Here is a 22,374-nt window from a genome sequence, read left to right as displayed (position 1 = left end):
TATTATATGGACATAATAACTCCATAATAAGAACAAGTTCTTCCAGTTATGTGACCCTATGAAATACAATAGTTATATGGGTGGAAATTCATCCACATCGTGCTCTTTGCAAGGCATCTAGGTATCTAATAGAGTACGATACCCAACTCAGAGAGCCGCATTAATACATTGTCTTTTCTTTATTGTAGATGGAAATTGGTCTTGGGACATAGACATGTACGATCCACATTAGCTATGATGTGGCCACTTTAGGGCTTGCATCTTGTTTGCTATAAGGTTGATAAAAAATCAAGTAGTTTTTGAGTAGAAATCACTATATTGTCCAATGCTTCTAGTGGTGCAAGCTTGTTGTCATAATAATATAAGGTAATTAGATGCTCAACTCATAGGAAATTTTGGGTATCTATGCAGAAATCCCTATTAGAGGTGCAAGTTTTTAGAGAGCAAGAGGGTAAACCTTACTATTGAATTATTGTCCTATGCCTTGGAGTAGTGTAGGTTTTTGGCTAGAATTACTATATTGTCCAACACTGATAGCGGTGTTAGCTTGTTGTCATAGCAACATAAAGGAAGATTTAGATCCTCCATTCACAAGAAATTTTAGGCATGTATGCATAACTCCCTTGTTAGAGGTGCAAGCTTAGTGGCTGTGAGTAGCAGGTCCAACAATTAATGTCTTTGCAAGCAATCTCTAATGTAGCCTTAGATATGTAATAGGGTAAACCTTACTCTTTGAAGTAGTGTAGGCCTTGATCAATTAGTCCCTTCTCATGTTTTTTCTAAAGCCTCATAATATTGGCTCTTTTCAAGATCGACTCTCCCTGGAGGTGTATAACAAGAAGTTAAGTCTATGGCATTGAAAGTAAGATGGCATCTACATAAGTAGACCAAGTATAGTTCTGAATAACACATTAAATTGATGGCCCATTGAAAATAGGATATTGTCTACACAAGCACACCAAGTATAGCACTAATCAACAAGTTTATAGCCTATTGTGGTGCACTTCATGTGAAGTAATGGTTTAGAATGAGTTGGCCCTTCGTCTAATGCTAATATTAGTGTCAAAATTCAGCTTCTTGAGTTTTATTTCTAAGTTCTCTTTCCTAGGTAATCCAATTATGTAATTGAACCAAAAGTTTTATCTATATAATAAAGAATCGCTCTTTTATGGCCAAATAACACTTTCCAAGCTAGCTCATCAACACTCTATCCCCACTAGGGTTGAATAGGCATGATGAGTAGAGTTTGTAATATCTTTTTTGAAAAAACTATTAGTTCCCTTGTCTAGAAATGGTGCGACTATAAGCATTGGTTGCATGATATACTTCTAAAAGTGTCATGAGTCCACACTATTAGGTGGTATATGTTGGAATTAGAGTGAGCGCTACTAGTAGGAATGAGCTAGCATTGCTAATTAGGCAAACCAACATGATTTTGTTACGACCATGCTTTTAGGTCATTAGAGTTGCAAGCGAGCTTGCAACAAAAGGGACCTTTAATGGTCAGTAGGGCATGAGAAGTAAGGCCAAACTAGTAGATATATTGGCATGTTCTACTGGAGACAACCCTCGGCTAGTGCCTATGGGGTTGCCCAGACTATTCATGATGCATTTATCATATTTTCTCACTCACACAAGAAACGATTGCCTAGATTTTGAATTTTAAACAAGGCAAACACAATTAGGTGGGGGGGATGGGGTGCACATGAGGTTGACCACCTAAATTTGTAAGCCCAACAGCCGAGGCTACCACAGAAGGGACCCTCAGTTTTTAAGCACATTTCCATGCCTCTGATAGGGGGGTTGTACTACGAGGCATTGCTTGGAAAAAAAATAAAAGAAAAAACCACGTTGTCAGCAAACATCCATGAGTGTGTGAGATGGCCATCCCATCATCAAAAGCAATTATATACTATGTTGCAATGAAGTGAGAATGCTTAGCATGAATGTAGGGTTATACTTACAGTGTGTACCCATGGTAATTACAAAAGGTAGGTCCTAGTTGGAGTTGCTATGAAGAAAAATGCTTATAGGAATATACTAACAAAGTCATTAATGACAACTCTGTGCCTACACCAAGTAAAGGTAAGACACATGAGAACAAGCTAGTCCTTCCTTGGCAAAGCTTATGTGAATCATAGTGAGACCATAGTTTTTTTCCCAATGGAGGGTGCACATTGGCAAGCTAGTCCTTCCTTGGCAAAGCTTATGTGAATCATAGTGAGACCATAGTTTTTTTCCCAATGGAGGGTGCACATTGGTGGAGCCATGCTAACGATGGCATGAGTTTTTCATTGTTTGGCTGATGAAGAAAGCATCTTTGTGTGCTTTGTGGCAATGCTAAGGTCAAAAATACAAGTAACTTAACCTGAAAGAGAGGAAACTCTTTCCTATGTGAATGTTGTCAACTCTGAAAGCCCAAAGAAATCCATGAATTATTAGGACAATCAAGCAAGTGAATGCCACCTTCATCAAGGTGGAGAGCAAGGAGGTGCTTATTTGCAGGGCCAGCATTCACCATTTTCATGTTGCTGGCCTTGGAAATAAGATATGCTTCCTTCTTTTCATGATGCCATCTTAGGTGACAATCAAGGAGTCTAGTTTTCTTCTTCCCAACATATACAAGGAGTGGCTATTGCACAAGTCAGGGGATATGCTCTTAGGAGCTTATGTTATGGAGAGGAAAAAGAGAGTGCACTACCTGTGCACTGGAAAATAAAGGAGGGGAAATAGAGTGGAGCAAGGCAAATAGCACTCCATGCTTGAGACCTGGTGGACTGTTGAATTATTGATGTGTCACTTCTTTCAGTTAGTATCTCATTCTCACTTTGATATTATGTCATGCACGAGCTATAAAACCTTCACAAAAGGGAAAAACATCCAACTGAACCACCACTATTTCCCCCCTCGTTCACTTAAATGACATAGGGGCGTAAAGAAGCATGGACATAATAATGTGTGGGGTGGGTAGCAGTAGCAACAGCGGCAGTGGCAGGTGAGGGGGTGTGTTGGTTACCCTTTTGTTTTTGGAAAAATTCTGGAGAAAAGCTGTGGTGGGTGTGTTGAAATTGTGGTTAAAAAGGTGTTGGGTTAGAAAGAGAAGGTGGATTATATTGCCTTTGTTTCACTCGAGAGGGGTGGTTTGTGAACCACACTGTCCCTATCAAAGTAGACTTGAAACCGGCTTTTTTTCTGTTCTGTTGGACGCCATAGCAAGGGCCCGACGAGGAGCAGCCAGGTGGACATTCTACCCAAGGCCGCGACAGTGAACACAAAGTGTAAAAGGGAGAAGATGAATTAAGTGAACAAGTCCCTATCAAAGCAGACCCGAAATCGATTTTTTTCTGTTCTGCTGGATGCCATAGCAAGGGCCCGACGAGGAGCAACCAGGTGGACATTGGACCCAAGGTTGCGACGGTGAACGCAAAGTGTGAAAGGGAGAAGATGGATTAAGCGAACAAGGGATTAAAAGGATGGATTGTTTACTAAGCAAATGAGTAGGTAACTAATCAAGTTAGGTAAAAAGGGAACTAATGAGAAGGGAAGAAGGATTAGTGAGGTAATGATAAAAGATTAAAAGGCCAAGGGATAAATGAGAGAGAGTTCTTTATTATCTTGTATGTTCTTCTTCTTTTTCCTCGTCTTCTTCATCAGCTACAAAAACAAACGGCCTGGTTTTTTCTGTGTATTTTTCCATCGCCATAGCCAACCACCCCCTTCATTCTTTCTCCATCTCCTACATCGCTCCATAGCCAATCCTCTCATCTCTCCCTCCATGGCTGTTCAAGCTCAGTACCCTTCCAACATCCTCCAGGACTTCCGTAAACGGTTCGTCGACCCTTCTCTTCCATCTCGCATTTCCTTTCATCCCTTTTTCCATCCATTCCATCCCCTCCTCTCACCCTTTTTTCTTTCTTTGCTTGATTTGGATTGCAGTGCCCGCTCCTCCGCTGCCAATGAGCATCGCAGCTTCCCCCTCGTCCCCGCACCCGGCAGCGCTGCCCTCGGCTTGGTGGAAGACTTGCAGCTCCAACCCGTGGCCGCTAACTTGCTCCGGATTTACAACTCAGGTGGAACACACTGTCATGCACAGCATTATGCCGAGATTCATGTCATGGCGATCCTTTTCTTGTAACTGTCAAGTTAGAGGCGTTCTCTAACGGATTGTTTATCTGCCCCGCAGTTCCGGGCTTGAATGTCACGCTGCAACCTGTCCTGAACACCGCACCTATTAGTGAACCGGAAAACGAACTGGCGTACAATTTAGCCGACTCAAGGAAACGGCTACGGGATGGCGAGGATTTGTTTGCGAGGCAGCACTCTCCTTTCTTCCCACTCGCCGATTTTGAGCAGATTAATCCCAGCAATTCTTTCATTGTTTCAAACTCGGGCGTACCTATCTCCACTGGATTGCAATTGGCCTACGATGATACGCGGCTTAATCAAGCTCCTACTTCGACGAGCGGGAGGGGTGCTTCAATCCTGAGTGACGAATTTCAATCGCAATACATGAGGCAGAGGGAAGAGATTGATCAGCTCATTAAAGTTCAGGTCAGCCTTGTTCGTTTGTTTCCCTATATGTTCTGGTGAATTTTTTTGCCGTATCGTTGTGATTTAATGTAGGTGACGTTGAGCTGACGTGAATTGGTCCTTCAGGGGGAGCGGATGAAGCAAGCGCTCGAGGAGAAAAGGCAGAGGCACACCAGGGCACTACTGGCAGTAATAGAGGAATGTGTAATCACGCGGCTAAAGGAAAAAGAGTTGGAGGTTGAGAAAATTAGCCGTAGGAACTTGGAATTGGAGGAACGTGTTAGGCAGCTGAGCCTGGAATCTCAGATCTGGCAGAACATGGCTAAAAACAATGAGGCTATGGTGTCAACTCTGAGGAGCAATTTGGAGCAGGTAGTAGCACAGAGCCGGGAACAAAGCAAGGAAGGCTGTGGCGAAAGCGAAGTTGATGATGCGGAGTCGTGCAATCACGGGGAATCGGGTGATGCTCATGCCCGCACATTGAAGGAGAACAGGGACCTCAAGGAGCAACGGAGCTGCAGGATTTGCAGAACTAATGACGTCTGCATTCTGCTCCTTCCCTGCAGACACCTGTGTCTTTGCAAAGATTGCGATGCTCGTCGATCTGATTGTCCTCTTTGTGGAGCTCGCAAGAACGCTAGTGTTCAGGTTTATATGGATTAATGATTCATGGCCCGTTCTCATTGTCACGGCCAAACCAAACATGCTACTCATCGTTTACCTTTCTGCTTAGTCGGCTCTCCAAAGCGGCTATGAGATTGAACGGAGCATCGTGGATTTCATAGCTACACGGTATCAACTCGAGTTCTTCAGCTGTTATGATCAAACAACATTTCGACGTGGTCATCCCCAAATGTTTTGATAGACTGTGTCACAGAACTATCTAATATTATACTTTAGTGTAGTGTAGGTTGAAACATTTGGTCATGACCATCACCTCAGGACTTGTACATCAAAGTAGCTCTTCTAGTTGAGTGGCAGTATCCATCTCCATATATGCATTGGCTTAATCCGCCAATTGTGATAGTTTTGACTCACATTTTGAATTCGAATCTTCTGCCCAAATTTCGTCTTTATATAACTGTGGTATTCAAATAATTTTATGTTTGTATTTAGGAAAGATGGCATGTATGAAAGCTTGTAATCTATTCTTTTTAGCTATACTGCATTCACGAAATCTGAGTTGCAAATGGCAGGCTGTCCTACGACTGGCTTGATCATTGGTTCTATTGGATAATCTCTTGAGAGTTCTTTCATGTGTGTGGCTTTGATTAAGTCTAATTTCATTGGGACCCATGATGATTGAGCCCTCAATTTTACTGTGACTATTTTCGCAAGAGAGTCTATCTGGGTTCCGTTCATGTGTGAGGCTTTGTGAGACTACTTTTGCAAGTGGGCTCTTTCATGTGTGAGGCTTTGATGAAGTCCGGATATTCTGTTACTGGCTTGATCATGGTTCGCTACTGTATAATCCCTCGAGACTCTATCTCGGTTCTTTCTTGTGTAAGGCTTTGATTAAGTCCGGATATTCTGTGACTACTGTGTAATCTCTTTGAGAGAGTCTATCTGGGTTCTTTCGCGTTGATGAATTCCAATTTCATGATCAATTTCAATTCTACTGTGAGACGAATTTTTGCAAGCCCGTTGGCCGTGTGGCTCCCTCTTCCCGCTTCCGCCGCCCCCTCGCCAACGACCATCCACGCACTCGCACCGTCCCTTGCCTTATATATTTAGAAACGTGCAACCTAATTACCAGACCCGTCCAAACGCGTCCCCCAGTCCGCATGCAGAGCGGTCACGTAAACGCTTTCTCGGCCGTCCCTCGCGACGGAAAGCGTGGAGTGAACTACCTGACGGGCGGCCGAACCGACCGTTACTTTATCCATTATTATGCCCATGTGTGAACTGCCAGCCCTCTGATTTTCCATTTCTCTGTTGCACAGAATCTTCAGATCTACCTCCTCCACGCCAAACATCAGTTTTCTCCTCGGATGAAGTTATGCGCACCTTTAAATTAGGTGAAGAGCCAGCCACCTATGAACTTGAAATACAAGCGTTGAAGATGTGTGAAGTAAATTCTATAGGTGACCTGCCACCTATGAACTTGAAATGGAAGCGTTGAAGATGTGTGGAGTAAATTCTTCTCTTCCAAACATACCACAATGCATGCACTTTCAACCAAGTCTTTCTCTTTATTTTTTGAACTTTTTGTTCTTCGTGCAAAAAAAAAATCCAAATCTTTAATTACTAGTATTTGCTCTGTCCCACCAAATGTTCTCCTTTAGACTCTCATCACCTCTCTTGCATGTAGGCTGCAAGGCTAAGCAAAATCAAATTATGGATGACTCTGTATTTGGGATTTGTTAAGTCAAATGGAAAGTTGCTCCTCCGATGATAGAGACACATTGCTAGATCTAGTTTATGATGCTTGGCAAGTGGTAAGAGGGATTGTCATATTGCAGATGTGGAAAAGTTTCGAACTAATGTGATCTTTTCACACTAGGTTAGTGATGGAAACAGTTATCTTCAAGGAGATAAAGAGAACTTTATAGCTCTGGGGAAAAGAGAACGAAGCCTTCAAGATCATTAGTCGAGTCTGGGGATGGAATATGCTTTTTTGTAGTCTCGGGGTACTTACGTAAAGCTAGTCCATTGTAATTCTCTTTTCTTGTTAATATATTAGTCTTTTTTACGACAACATAAAAAAATATTTATCGATGACTAGTCCTTCAATGACATGTTAAAAGTTTATCTTAAGTATACTCTTATAATGAGGGGAGTAGTGGCTCCAACATGCAAGGATTGTCCACATTGGTAATCAGGGGCCTAGCCTAAACAAAATAGCAATTGTCACTATGCATTGATGCTTAGTAAAATGAGACATGATTGATTGATTTGCCTAAACTAAATCGGCAACGAAGAATTTTAAAATGGTTGGACGCATAAATTGGTAAGTTTTTGGAAGGTCAAATTCTTCCTTTTGCAAGTGCTTCTACACCGATGGCCCCCTATATGAGATAGAATTTCCATCAACGCTTGTCTATTTATGCCAAAGAGGATATCCGACATTTGCGATGGGGTTGACCTCTTTATAGTAAAGTGGAGAATGTCATCAAGAAGGGCATGCTCAAGCATAATTACAACCTAAGAGGGAACTGTTAACAAGCCTTCAAAGCTTGACTTTATCTTCATTGTGGCCTAGTGTTCAAGCTTGCAATTTTTTGGCCATTTATAAGGCAAGAAACAAGATTGCTTTTGACATAGAAGTTCACCTATTCTATCGATTTGGGATGGTTATATCCTTTGTAGATCCTATCGAGTGATATAGTAGATAGTAAGTTCAAAGATACGATTAGGGAGGGCTTAACGAAAACCTAATAGAACAATAAATATATTTGAGGTTTGAGCTAAACAATGCTACCTTGCCAATATAGAGTGCTATTCTTCTCTTGGCCGTAGTTTTGCATCTTATAGCATTGCAATTTCCTTGTTCTTACAAAGAAAAAAACAAGATTCTTGTTCTTATAAAGAGAAAACTAATAACTATTTCATTTTTAAAAAGGCTACCCCACAAAATTTTAGAAAATTTGAAGTCGAGAGTATATGCTTCAAAACCAAATACAAAACTCACATGGGTAAATGCTTTGCTCATTTAGGGGGGAGAGAGAGAGAGAGAGAGAGAGAGAGAAGCAACCTCCTTAAGAACAAGCTCCAAAGTGCTTGCCTCCGCAATCTTTAAGATCTCTTTATGCTGAGAAATTTTGTTGCCTTCGATTCTTTTTAACTGATCTCTAATTAAGGTTGAAACTCCTCTTAGATCCACTTTTCACGGTCATCCTTCTGCTTACCACTTGATACACATGTATTGTATCGAGATTCACCCCTATTACGAAAGATATGAGATGATGGTTTCGTGTGATTTACTATGAGATATATGTTTTGCATGGTCTCACTTGCAATGGGGCTTCTACCCCTACGTATTTTATTGGGTCTTTTAGCTCATCACAACAAAGTGAAGTGGGCTTGCTCCATAAAAGAATGCTAAAGCACAAACAAATTGTATGTAAAAACCAATTAATCATGTGCTATGTTTATAAAAAATTTCTCTTTAATGTTGCTCTTACATTTTTACATTGAACAACTCATGCTGAGTAACTCTAAGCATGTTAAGTATCTCCTAGGATGCTAAACTAAGAAATAGTTGCTTAAGCATTAACGTAATCCCCACAAGTTTTAGTACATGATACATTATGTCATTACAATCACTCACACACACACACACACACACACACACACACACACATCCGCATGCCTGCACATGCATAAGCACACGCAGGCATGTGCATGTGCACGCATGCACACGCTCTTACACACAAACATGCACGCACGCATGCACACACACACATGCACGTACACACACATGCACATGCACACACGCACACACAGGGGAACAAAATATGGCCTTTGCCTATAGTTTACAATCTTATCCTTTCTCTCCTTACATTGTTGAGATTTGATGCAGGCTCATGAATGGTAAAAGCTTCAAGGGAACTAAAGTAGGGTCAACTCTACTTGGTGTGTTAAATAGGGCATTTTGAAGAATTAAAAAACCAAAATTGACGTAAGAAGTAGAGATTTTAAACCAAAGAAGCACCAGTAAGTGAGCATTTCGTGAACACTTCCAAAGTGAATTTCCTATCTTGAGAGAAGACATTTTTGAAAGCTAAAAAATTTTCACCAAGGAATTTGTTAAATTTGTTTTGCACCTCATTTCTCTCATTTGGATCTATGGCCTATGATGGATACAAGGTCTTGATTGTTTACTCTATGAACATTGTAAACTTGGCTGCCCCTTTACACTAAATACTATATACTCAAGTAGGAAGGGTAGCGTGTGGGAAGTGGAGAGGTCACACAATGATATTTGATACAAAGTAACCTTCATTAACTCTAAATCTCCTCTAAATTACATGAGCTCAATGCACTCCTTGTGTATCTCATATATATTGGTGGGATTTAGGAATACTCAAAGTACAAACCCTTAAGGTGTGCTAATTAAAATTTTTTTCATTTTCCTAAGGCCATCCTCAAGAATGTAAGTTCTATCTATAAGGTTCATCTTTACACCAATGAAATGAAGTCTAGTGTTGGTGCATTAGACAATATTCCTTTTTTGTAGTATGGAAATGGTAGCGGGCTCTAGATGCCATCTTCTCTAAGTTACCATAACTATATCAGTATTCAAGTCAACCTAAACGGGTGACATAGAGCTAGACATAATCATACATAACAAGAGAATTAGACCTTATACATCGTATAAACATATGCATGGCACAATGTTTCAAAATATGCAACAAGATCAATTGAGAATTAAACTTGTAGATAAAATATGGTAATGATTTGAATGAAAAAAAAGGAGTTGCACTAGAATCGGCAATGCCAAAGATCTATTCACGCATTAGTCTAATTGTTTTGCATGCAATTCATGTCCAAGTAGCCAAACACCAAATATATAAAATATACTAAAGTGATTATACCTGATATATAGCAGGTAGAGTGTCCATAAAACACCCACAAAAGCACACAAATTCATTCAAATGAACAAAGCTATTTCATGGTTAAAAACAAAGCAAGAAAAAAAATAACAAAATCCCTCATCATGCAATATTATGAGGCAAATGAATTGGAAAAATATGGAAAGCGATCGACTTGGTTGGTACAACATTTACTATATTAGTGCCAAGTTGAGGTAATGAGCAAGAAGGATTGGGAGTGCATGAAAACCAATAGAGGAAGTCTTGTAAAGTAAATTTGGATCTTGTCTAAGTGAGAGTGTTGCGAAGATATGCTAAAGATATTGACAATGGGTTGGGCGTAAAAAACACTAAAGAAAATTTCCCTTAAGGAGCACCTGAAAAGAGTGACATGCATGCCAAGAAGGGAGCATGCATGGTAAGAAAGAAACAAATGAAAGACAATTGGACTAGAGTCTTAGAATGGAGACTTCATGCTTTGATGAAGAAATATTGGAAGAAATTCAACTAGACACATTGAAAAGCTAAATAGAAAAGACCAAAGTGGGATTGTTAACTAAGGTCATGGTGAAGCTTCCTTCATTAAAACTCATGATGATTTGATAGGTCGGCTAAAGGGGGTGTTTATTACAAATGTCGATGCATGTTTAAATGTTGATGTGTCATTTAAAGTGATATATGCACTCTGGGGAGTCTCTAAGCAATATGTAAGAAAGCACCTATAACGACAAAAGGCGATTTAAAATTTTAAGGAGTTACATGAAATATACATACATAAGGCATTTTAAATTCAAAAGTGAAAATTTCCATACATAAGGGACACTTTTTTCATCTTAAAATTTACAGAGATGGTGTTTATAGGTTATAAAAATTTGTATGTAGGGTTTTTTTTAATACCCCTAGATTGCACATGCTATATGCATAGTGACTTCTAGTATAAGCATTCATTTTCATGATGAATAGGATTATTATAGTCGGTTACCTCGTTAATTTTTATCACTTAATACAATTGTGTGCCTTCTTCTTAGAAATTGTCATTTTTGATTCCATAGCTTGATTCCATCACCAATTGCATCCTCAATCTCGCTTGGAAAAACCTTTAACAAATGCCCTTATTACCTTCTATGCCCTATATAGGACTTAATGCATTTTTACATTTCTACACTGTACATATACTTCAACTGTAACCTAATAAATGCTTCCTTTGTATAAAATGTATATTTTTATCATGTTTATAAAATATCCCTTATGTTATGTCATATGATGTCATATACATTCCATAGATTTTCAAAAGAGTGATCTAGCGTCTCAAGGGTTTGTACCACATGTGTTCAAAAGGAGGGGTTTTTAAATTCAACTTGAGGGAAAAAATTAACAAGATTACAATATTAGTAGGGGCTTGTAAGTCAATCTTAGAAAAACATATGTTAGTTCATAAGTAAAGAGGGGTGGTTTTATTGAGGAAAATTTTTTAGTGAGGGGTCTTTTAAATATTGCTTGAACACATGTGACACATAGGGTTTCTTAGTACTATACTCTCTAAGTCTAACTTCAAGGTCGTCTAGCTTTCAAATTTCTTCAACTATCAAGATTGATAATTTGAAACCCGTGTTTGAGATAAAGAAATTGTTGGGACTATAAATTTCATAAGTAGGTTTGTAGGATCTTACCTCTTATTGATCTTTTTAGATTGTTATTGTCTCTCTCATCTTGTTGTGTTTTTCCTCTAGTTCTTATTCTTCAAAAAGTAAATGCAAGTGGGATCGAGTTTAGTTGCTTTCCATTATTAATCTAAGATATCTTCCATGATTCTATTTCATTCTCTACTTTGTACTCTAAAGAAAACACTTGTCTCTATATAAAGGGGAAAGTAGGCTATAAGATTCACTTTCTTTAAAATATCAAAATAGTACAAATTTATTTTATTTCATATTATTGTTGTACCTAACACACCAATGTAGTTGTTCTATAGCTAGCACTAGCTATTGACTATTACATTAAAATCTATCAAAATTTTCAATCTATCTCCTACATCATCTTCTTGAGATATGGTTAATCATGATAAATACCTTGAATGGTGTGTATATTTGTAAAATAGAAAAGAATCATGTGAAATATAATCAAATCCTCTTGAAAACTTGGGTTGGACATGTCAAACATTGGGTGACATAGTGCATGCCTAAGTCTAGTGCTTGTCAATGAGGTGCTGAAGGAGGTAGTGTAAGTCTTAAGTTTTGGCAGAGTGATCTAATAGGGGGTGTGGGTTTTGAGAAATCCTTGATGAGTGAAGTAGGTGCTCAAGATGTGATAGAGCATGAAGGGGAAGGAGGCATGTAGGGCGTTGCATCAGACAAGAAAGGCATTGAGAAGTTAGCCCTACCTTTGTATGGCGACACAATGGGTTACAAGCTCCAAGGGGGATTCTCTCCACTTGACATTGAAGAGGCTCAAAATTTTCTTCAAATTGATGCCACTCAAAGAAATAAAGTGTCCCTATGTTGCCTATTCCTCTCCCCCTTCTCCTCATCATCTTGTCCTCCTCCTGCTTTCCCTCATCCTTCCTACTCCTCCTCCTTGCCGCCTCCTTTCCCCTTCCTCCTCCTGCTTTGCCTCCCCCTCCTTGGACTCCTACTACTCCTTCCTCCTCACCTTCTCTTCTTCCCTTCCTCCTCTTCTTGTCCTCTCAGTACCCCCTTCCTCCCAAGGTGTTATTGTGCCAACACCCTCCCCTCTCTCCCCCCCTTCTTCCCCCCAAAAAAGGCATTCTGTGAGCAACACTCCCTCCCCTTCCTACATTCTTTACCCCTTGCTCTACCTGCTCCCCTCCCACCCTCTCGTTCTCCCCATAAAAGTTATTTCTTCTTAAATTTTAACGAGTGTCTAGAGATCTTCTAGCTTGCACAGGGAGTGAGAGCCTCCACATTATGGGGACGTGATTGAAGAAGAGTGGAAAGGACATACTCACCCTCCATGGGCACCTACATCCACCAACCCTCATCAAAAGAATAAAGCCTATCTATCCTGCTCGCATAAAAATACCCCCCTTTCCACACATGATTTGGGATATATTGTGCTTTATCCCACAAAATCCATCCTCTCTTTGGCCAAAACACCATTTTCACTATAGGAATGAGGATGACTTTTTCCAACATAGCATCTCCAAGGCAACCCTCGACTATGAAGGCAAGATGGGAAGATCAATCTAGACCAGGCAATCATGAAACAAAAATTATTCATTGAGAAGAAAGGACTCCATGAAATAGCCAGAACAGTCACACCCATAAGCATAAAAGAATGGCTAAGAAAAATCATTATGAAGCATCTCAAAAGCACACCTAAGAAAAAGAATGCTTTGCTTAGAAAGCGGGAAGTGTAGCCATTTGACGCTTAATTGCATTCAAAGGCCAAAAAATACTTCGACTTGGCCATGATGGTGATGGGAAATAAGGGGAATATGATCACAAAATTTTGGCACATATCTGAGGCGTTTAGGTTCAAACTGGGATGCATTATTGGTCAGCCAAAGGTTCCATGATATAGAGTGGAAAGTGAAGGTCTAGGTAGTTTTGGCAACTTTGGGCACAGTAGGGTCTATGAAGCAAAGAGATAAGAATTGGAGAGATAGTTTCCTCACAAGAAGCTAATGATATGGAGAGATATAAATCACCAGGGTTAGATTGTCTAATAGTGGAATTCTTTATGACTTCTAGAATGACATTAAAGAGGACTTTGTAGCAATGAACAAGGGGTTGTTTATTAAAAGATGTGAATGCAAGATTGGAGAAATCATTTCCCAAATGCCAAAAGAGGCTATGAACTGTGTGGACTAGAGGCCAATAATGATGTTGAATACCTCATATAAGGTAATTGCTAAAGCAATTGCAATCAAAATTAAAGAAATATGCATGTTGGTGGGGTTGATAGAGAAGATAATAGTTTTGTTAAATAAGTGATATATTTGAAACTGTGGTTAATGTTTTGTTAGCTCTGGATTATGCCTTCTCTTTAGGCTAAATGTGCCTTCAATTTGGATTTGGTATTAATAAAGCATATGGCAAGATTAGATAGGAATTTATTCATGCTGTTTGGGGTTTGGTGTTGGTTTCATCAAGATGGTGAGGTCTCTTTTTGGAAATGCTCCTATTATTTTCTACCTTAGTAATTACAAAATAGTGAGTTGGTTTAACCTAGACAGGTTAGCCAAGCAAGGACAATTGTGCCGTTGCTTTTTGCTCTACATACCATTCCTCTATAAAAGAAGAAATGAAAGAAGGGATGATTAAAATTAGCTTGAGCTTGTTCAATTTAAAATCGACAAATAAAACAAAAAAGAACTAGTCTATTCACAAGTGGCTTAAAATTTTTAGTAATTTATAAATTGGCAATGTAATTAAAACCATGGGTGGCTTGATTTTTTATGGTCCCCAAATATATGAGTGCATTATATCTCTTGAACTAAATTTCTTTCAAATCTAGAAAGTTCCCACTCAAAGTGCTCACATACTTTCCCATATGTTCACCAAAAATGTAGGCCTAAATTTATATCAGCTCTTTCCATTTGTATAAGGATATTAGAGTCTACGTGGCCTTTACCTTTGAGTGCCATTATTATGGCACAAATATTTGCAAAATGTTTCATTTTTAGATTGAAAGTATAGAAAAAATGATTGACATCATTGTGTCTCCAGTGACATGTCCACTTATGATTCACTTTGAAATGCATTAAATGGATTAGAAACAAATCACCTTTATTGAATATAATATTTTAGAAGCATTCATTTTATAATGTCATGTCATGATGATCCAATAGTATTTACATATCATGACATGCTAAATTTTACTAGTTTCTCTTGTATTTCACAACCCTTTGATTGTTACCCTCATCACATATGCTTTTGACGTCTCACAACCATTATCAAAATTTGAGGAGACTTCCAAAACTTCAATGAAATTCACAAATGAGTTGGGAGCAATTTTTTTATCACAAATCCTTAAGTGTATCAAGAGACCCCAAGAATATATTAGCATAGGAAATAGAATTATATCTTTTAGACTAGCAACATTATGGTAGACATAAATAAACAATACAACAAACACATAATCAATTCTAGCATCGACAAACAACAAACACATGGATTGAACAATGGCTACACAAAATTTGTTCATTAACAAAGTAAGAAGTGGGTTTAGAGAGTACGAAATACAGTATCCAAAAAGTAAAAAACGTAATGAGACTTTTTCTCTTACAACTATACTAAATACTATCAAGTAATTGTATAGAGCCACAGGGTCGAGGGGGAAGGGGGGGCGGGCGAGCGGGGGGGTAATTGCTATTCGTAAACCCATCTAGCACGTGTGAGCAAGCATGTATTGAAAATACCCCTATTCTTGAATTTGCTCATGTAATTGATTAACCCCCGCTTGCATGTATACATGTTTCAATCTTAAATGTAGAATCATCCATAAATCTACACAACTAACTTGCTATTTTATAAGTCTCCTCATGTATGTAAATGGCATTTGAGTCCCCCCACTTAAAAAATGCCCCTTTGCTCACTAGGGTGATATGCTACATGTTTATTGAGTGACCCCTCAAAGTATAGATGAACCCATAAGTAGAGGATTAGTGTTATTATGACTAGAAAACAATTCTAACAATAATTAAAGTTTTTTTTATTTTGAGATTTAAAAAATACATATCTATTCTCCATTGTGTGGCACATGTATATGTAAAGCATTTATAAAAATCCCTCATAAAAATCTAAGCTATTTACAAGGAAAAATAAATTGATAGCTTTTCACTCCCTAGAACTAATGTTATTGACCATCATGAATGTAGAGGACCTCTAAGGTGACTCCATGTTTTGAAAGTGGGTTAGGTACTTAGAGTATGCGACTAATATTAGGAATATAATGTAATGGTTAAGCCTCATAAAAATCTAGCACATAAGACTAAGATCTATACTTTATAAAAATAAAGTTTTATCAACTTCTCATTCCTATATGCATGTTTCTTTCATCTTATATTCAAAAGAGGTTGTAATTCTCTCTCTCTCTCTCTCTCTCTCTCTATTTGTGTGGGTGTATGTGTGTGTGTGTGTGTGTGTGTGTGTATGCATGCACGTGTGCATATATGTGTGTGTGTCTGTGTGTGTGCATGTGTAAGCACACATGTGTGCACACACGCACATGCACATTCACATGTGCACACACATGGGGGGGTGCAAGTGAATAATTTACCAAATTTAAGCCACTTGATAATGGAATCTAGAACCAATGAATTTAAGATCGTTTGTCAAGTTGGAACCTAACGGAAACATATTGGCACCCAAGTTAGAATCCATGACAATTGATCCTAGAATCCAAGACTTAGTAATAGAGTGAGTGAGGAGTGAGTCATCTATTAAATGATTCTTAAGTTAACACAGTTACAGTCAAGTTAGAATCCATGACAATTGATCCTAGAACCGAAGACTTAGTAATAGAGCGAGTCAACTATTAATTGACTCTTAAGGCTGGACTAGTAAAATCACGAATGAAAACACTAGAAAAAATCCATTTAGGACCTTGAATTTTGGGTGATGTGAACATCTAGTAAACCTAGAGCAAGTTTCAAGTTGATAATCTTTAAAGGAACCAAGAGCATATTCCATCGTACAATGAGAGACCCTTTCATACCAGCACTCCTTCTTTTTTAACATTCTATGTAACTATTTATTCCCATAGGGCCTAACATTCAAATAAATGTAGCAATCATTTGTAGAGCAATGAAACATTTTGAGAGCCAATATCCAAAAGCCCGAAACCACCCTTCATCTTGGGCACTTTTAATTCTTGCCAAGGGATGTAATGCATATGGCACTTGCCTCCTCCTTCATCCTACAAGAAGGCCTAAGAATTATTTTGATCTCTACCAAGTTACTCTTCCTAAAGTTTTAGATGCAACAAAAGTAGTAGCCACAACCAAAATATGTTGAGCTGCTAACACATGAGCATTCCAACCCAAACTCATTTTGTGCCCATTGGGGAGTTTCTAGTTCAACCTGTGTTTGAACTAGTCAAAGTTCTACCTAAGAGTTATCCCCAAGCATAGAGTCGTCCCCAAGTACTACATGACCTCCCTCCTTTCAACCCACTTGATAGGTAGCTCATCAACTAGCCACATTCAGAGCAGAGCCTAAGGCCACAAAAAACTGTGCAAAGTGTCAAGCAGATTTGCCATACTCTCCTTGCTCTCTACTGAAAAATCAAAAAATTCATCACCAACCAATTGCAAGAAAATCCATTTGCCTGAAGATAAAACCAAGAGTTGAGATAGAAATGAGAAATTAAAGATAGAAAGGAAAGAGTTGAACAACATTGAATAGACTCCTTCTTTTTGGGTTTACTTATTGATTTTAAATTGAACAAGCTCAAGCCAATTAAAGTGTTGAGAGAGAAATAAGATAGCAAGTAGTAGACATTGAAGAATTAAAGGGAAGTCTTTTATTTAAAAAAAATTACAAGACGAATGTTATTAAGGGAGGTGACCCCAAAAGAAATACCATTTACAAACTTTGGCTTACTAGTAGGGGCACTCTACTCATACCCTATGCTATAATGTAGCCAAGCATAATATAGTTAAGGCAATACCTCTAGTAAGTAGGAACTAAGTAGAGAATCTGACTTCTTGATCATCAAATTTGAATCCATTAGCATCACATTCACATAGGCTAGGATCTCTATAACCATAGCCCACTTTTTTGTTGAACAATATCTAAATGCAAATGCCCCACACTACTAGCACCACCATCGCTCATATATGTGGCCAATATGCCACAAATGTTGAGGGGATCCCACAGAGTCACGAGTAAGGGCAACCATCCATTTAGTCCCACATGAAAAGCTTTAAGCAATCCATCAACGCAACCCTTCTCATCAAACCTTTAAGCTATCTCCAAGTCCTACCAGTCGACAAACTGTCCACATTAGATGATGAACATCTTCCACTACCTTGTTGCATAATGGACATAATGGACTTACCCCTATCCGCTTTAATGGCCCTTCCTAGTCTTGCAGCACATGGAGAATTTTCCAAACTCAAAGAAGACTGGACTTACTTGACTCCCTCTTAACTCACATCCCTTCAAATATCCTTCAATCTAGCTTTCTTACCAACCAAGACTCTGCCTTAGACACCATGTGAATTAGGCATAGCCACTAAGGACTAGTTGGCTATCAACCTTTTATATATTGTTATTTCAAAAACTTCCATAAGTAAGTCCTTCCAACATACCATTGATTGACTCTCCAAAGTTGACGAAAGGGACAAAATTAGATGACCAGTCCTCTGGGACACACCCCAACACTACAACAACTAGAGGAATCTTGCTCGCATTGAGTGATAATTGATCACGCAAATCACCACCAAAGGTTTCTAGAACTCCTTTCTTACATAGCAAAGTTGAAGCCATGAGATCAATTATTTCTTTTTGTAAGCTCCACACACTAGGATTTAAATCCATCACTGCAAGTGGTTCATCATCCTAGATCCACCAAATGTTCTCATATAGGCTAACATCACCACATAGGCCATCTCTCCCTTTCTAAGGAATCAAGAGACTACAAGACTTCTAAGCACTCGAAACCAAAACAACTGATGGATCTTGAAACCCTATACTTATATTCAATAGACCCAAAATTTGAGTTTAAGGGATAAAAAACCCTAAAACTTAGACATCATTAAATAATTCAAGAAAATCAAGAACCTAGTATCCAAAACCTAGGCTTAATGAACCTAAAATACGAATAGGTGTGGATCCAAAAAACTAAGAAATCAGAACTCATCCATATGGGACAAGTACACCCGACTAGCTATTCTTGTTAATGTTGAATGGAGCTTTCAAAGGAAAGTATATGTGAACTTGTATGTGTGTGTATGTGATTTTTTCAAGGCCATAAATATGCACCAGCTCTATCATCTAACATTAGAGCTTATAGTGCATATATATAATGATTTGGGGACAAGGGCTACCATTTGTTGCATTGTAGAGTCTAGGTTTATTATTTTTAACAATTTAAGACTACACCATGTAAATGAAAAAATAGATAGTCAAAATTGATAGACTCTAAAGTACATAGGCTCAAGATACAAGCTCAAGGTCACTTGTAAGCTTTTGTGCAACATTAAAATATCGTACAAACCAAAGTCAAAGTGAGCTTGTGTGTGTGTTCATTGTAAGTGAGCTCATGTGTATGCACGCATGTGTGTGCGTGCATGCTATGTGTGTGCACGTGCACATGTGTGTGTGTGTGCATGTGCATGTGCGTGCATGCGCGTGTGTGTTCTAGTGTGCATCACCAGATCTCTTGAGTCTCAAATTGAGTTTCAAAAATGTGCAATTGTGATGTCAAGTGCCACATGTACAATAGCAAGAGAAGATGTAAACATTTTCTTCTAGGGTTATATAATCACACAATAGCTCTAAGAGATAGTAGGTAAATCTATGAAAGATGCTGGGGTAATGAAGTTTCTCCTTGAGAGATAAGTGAGAACATGATTTTATTAGGGTTGACACAAGTGGTCATCTACGATTATCCATATCTAGCATTTGTTAAAATACTACTAAGAGAACTGGACGATTATAGGTGATTGGCAAGTTGAAATGTTTCAAGAGACACCAAGAATCATCTTTAAAATGTGATGTGAATTCCCTAGTTGAATAGTAACTTTGTAGTCAGCATAATAATGAAAAGATGGACCTTTTTGTGGGATACATTTGTTTTTGTGGGCGCTAGCATTGTTTGCACAAAGGGCTATTATGCCCTTTCTTTGCAAAAAAATAAATCAAGATTTCTCCCCCTATAAAAAAAGATATTCATTATAAGTAACCATTTTTAGCATGAGTTAATAGAATTTTCCTTTGGATAAGAAACAAAGCAAGTAAGGAAAAGGCCATTGCTAAATTCTACTATGGGGAGGGCATCATAAAAATTAATGATGCTCAAACAAACATCTATATGTGGTATAAGTGTTCTAATTTTTTTCTTTAGTAGGTGGCAAGATAGTGGCTTTTATACTTGCAAAGCTTCAAAGGAAGTCTGATAAGTGGTTGGCCTTTTTATAATCATATTCCTATATTATATATGAACATAATGAATATGGCTCACCTGAGTCATTATGAAAATGGTCAAAAACTAAAGCAAGTACCAATGTTTATCTAAATAAGCAAAGCACCCACGGAAAAAGGAGAAGGGTTAATCTCTAGTTATAATAAGCATTCCTTAGCATAAAGGTTACCAGCATGCAATCTTGGTAGGTTAGATATGTTGGGCTAAGGACATGGATGCATTGGTACTTTGTAAGGGCAAGGATTTAACTAAATAAGCAAAGCACCCACGAAAAAAAGAGAAGGGTTAATCTCTAGTTATAATATGCATTCCTTAGCATAAAGGTTACCAGCATGCAATCTTGGTAGGTTAGATATGTTGGGCTAAGGACATGGATGCATTGGTACTTTGTTAGTCTTGTGCAACACCAAAGACGTGATGTAAGGATCAAGTCATACAAAGTTGAATGGCTTGCAACACTCATAAATGATATGATATCCCTGAAGAATTTGGATGCTCTTGCAAGTCATGTTGCCTTAGAGTACTAGTTATGATTTGCATATTAAAAGTGCTAAATCCTAAAGAACTTGCCTCTTTACAAGGACATAACTACATGCATACATTGGAGACTTCTTAGACAATTACAAAGTTGAGATTTTAAATGCTCTTGATTGTCAGTTTGAAAATGTTTGCTCGCTTGATTCTCAGATCCCTGGAGGATGCGATGCGGAGAAGAAGAGATGTCATGAAGACAATTGTTGTATGGTTCCTTGACCCAGAAAACAAGGAATGATGGTGGTTGCCTCTTCATCTTCATGATGTTATCCCCATTAATCAGATATGTGGCAAGCAATAATAGAGGGAGAGGGAGAGCCGAAAGGAGCACATGTGCATCATGGGAGTGTGAGAGATTAGGACACGGAGGCCAATGAAAGCAATGTAGTGGATTGTCCTTGTGTTAAGTGTGGGATGAGACAAGGGAGGTGTCTACAACAAACATGCGTGGGTATCGATAAGGGGGTTGAAGGAAAAGGGGAGGAGGCGAGAATATCTAAGGAGGGGGAAGGAGAGCGAATGAGAGCCAAGAAGAAGAGAGCGATGGAGGCGTTTTGTGGTGTGATAATAAAGGAGGGAAGGAAATAAGAAAAGCGTTACAAAGGGACAAGGCCTTTAATAATAAGTGTGTGTGGGATTTTGAATAAAGGAGGGCGGCACGCGTCCATGGCCGCCGGCAATGAAACCAGTCTTGTCAGGCTTGTAGGTAGGCTCGAAAAAAGTCGCTACATTTCTTTAATACTACGTTTCTTCTTTGTTTCTTTCTATTTTGGGTTTTCAAACCGTTCACTCTCTTGAGTCGTACCGTGTCTTCATATTTGGGGAGTCCCTTAACAAATTCCAAATTATTCCAAGTACCACCCACTCAACCCCTTGTCCTCCTCCTCTCATCACCCCCCCCTTCCCAACGCTCTCCCTTGCAATGGACACCTCTTCCCCACGCATGCTCCCCATGTATGCTCTCCCCAATGCCCCCATGCCCTACCCCACTCCATCACTTCTCTTACTCTCTCTTATCCATATGCCCCATCCTAAATGGAAAGTAAACGCATCCATTTGTAGCACCACCACTTCTCCTCTCTAAAAAGTAAATGCATCCATGATCCCACCACATCTCCTCTATTCTTGCACGCTATCACCACTTCTCCTCTCTAGAAAGTAAAAGTATCACACCAAACCTCCTCTATCGTCGCAAGCATAGCCTGGCTATGCTTGCAAGGGACATATACCCATGTGTGCTTTCGGAACACCTTTCTCCCTTATTCTACACCGATTGCTTCTTCGAAAAAGCTCTTAACCTACCAGGACGACCACTCATACCAAAGTTAAAGCAATGCTCTAGAGAACATACCCACTTTTTTGTATTCAAACCACCACCATACTTGAAAATTATTTCATTCATTCCAATGCTACACGATTCTTATCTACCTTATAAGTGAACATTTAGTTTCTTATGAAAGTTCCAAATTGACATAAAGGAAAACACTACCCTCTTTCTAAAGTGCTCTCCTTGAAATCAACAGCATGTGAAAAAAGCCTACCTCAACTCAAGACCTTATTCAATAATGAACTACTTGCATCTCAAACTATGCATCAAAGAAGCGTACATATATGCCTTCTTATAGTGGGGCTTTGAAAGTCTCACCTTATCCATAACTACCATATA

General features: G+C 38.8%; 1 protein-coding gene across 1 annotated transcript; it reads left to right on the top strand.

The window, feature by feature from the left end:
- The first annotated feature begins 3,620 nt into the window (after positions 1-3,620).
- Positions 3,621-5,611, top strand: LOC147886624 (BOI-related E3 ubiquitin-protein ligase 1-like). Its single transcript, XM_087395473.1, has 4 exons — positions 3,621-3,828; positions 3,937-4,070; positions 4,184-4,551; positions 4,657-5,611. The coding sequence occupies exons 1-4, from the start codon at positions 3,776-3,778 to the stop codon at positions 5,191-5,193; spliced, it is 1,092 nt and encodes a 363-aa protein (XP_087251599.1). The 5' UTR covers positions 3,621-3,775; the 3' UTR covers positions 5,194-5,611.
- The last annotated feature ends 16,763 nt before the right edge of the window (positions 5,612-22,374 follow it).

This window comes from Dipteris shenzhenensis, chromosome 24 (assembly GCF_047967505.1).
Source record: "Dipteris shenzhenensis isolate YYH24624 ecotype China chromosome 24, Dip_SZ_1.0, whole genome shotgun sequence".
NCBI lineage: Eukaryota > Viridiplantae > Streptophyta > Polypodiopsida > Gleicheniales > Dipteridaceae > Dipteris > Dipteris shenzhenensis.
This window is presented reverse-complemented; position numbering and strand designations above follow the sequence as displayed.

Excerpts from the sequence above, each read along its gene's own strand:
- LOC147886624 (XM_087395473.1), top strand. The coding sequence starts at position 3,776 with ATGGCTGTTCAAGCTCAGTACCCTTCCAACATCCTCCAGGACTTCCGT. Across the intron at positions 3,829-3,936 it reads CTCCAGGACTTCCGTAAACG|TGCCCGCTCCTCCGCTGCCA; the intron begins GTTCGTCGACCC and ends TTTGGATTGCAG. Across the intron at positions 4,071-4,183 it reads GCTCCGGATTTACAACTCAG|TTCCGGGCTTGAATGTCACG; the intron begins GTGGAACACACT and ends TCTGCCCCGCAG.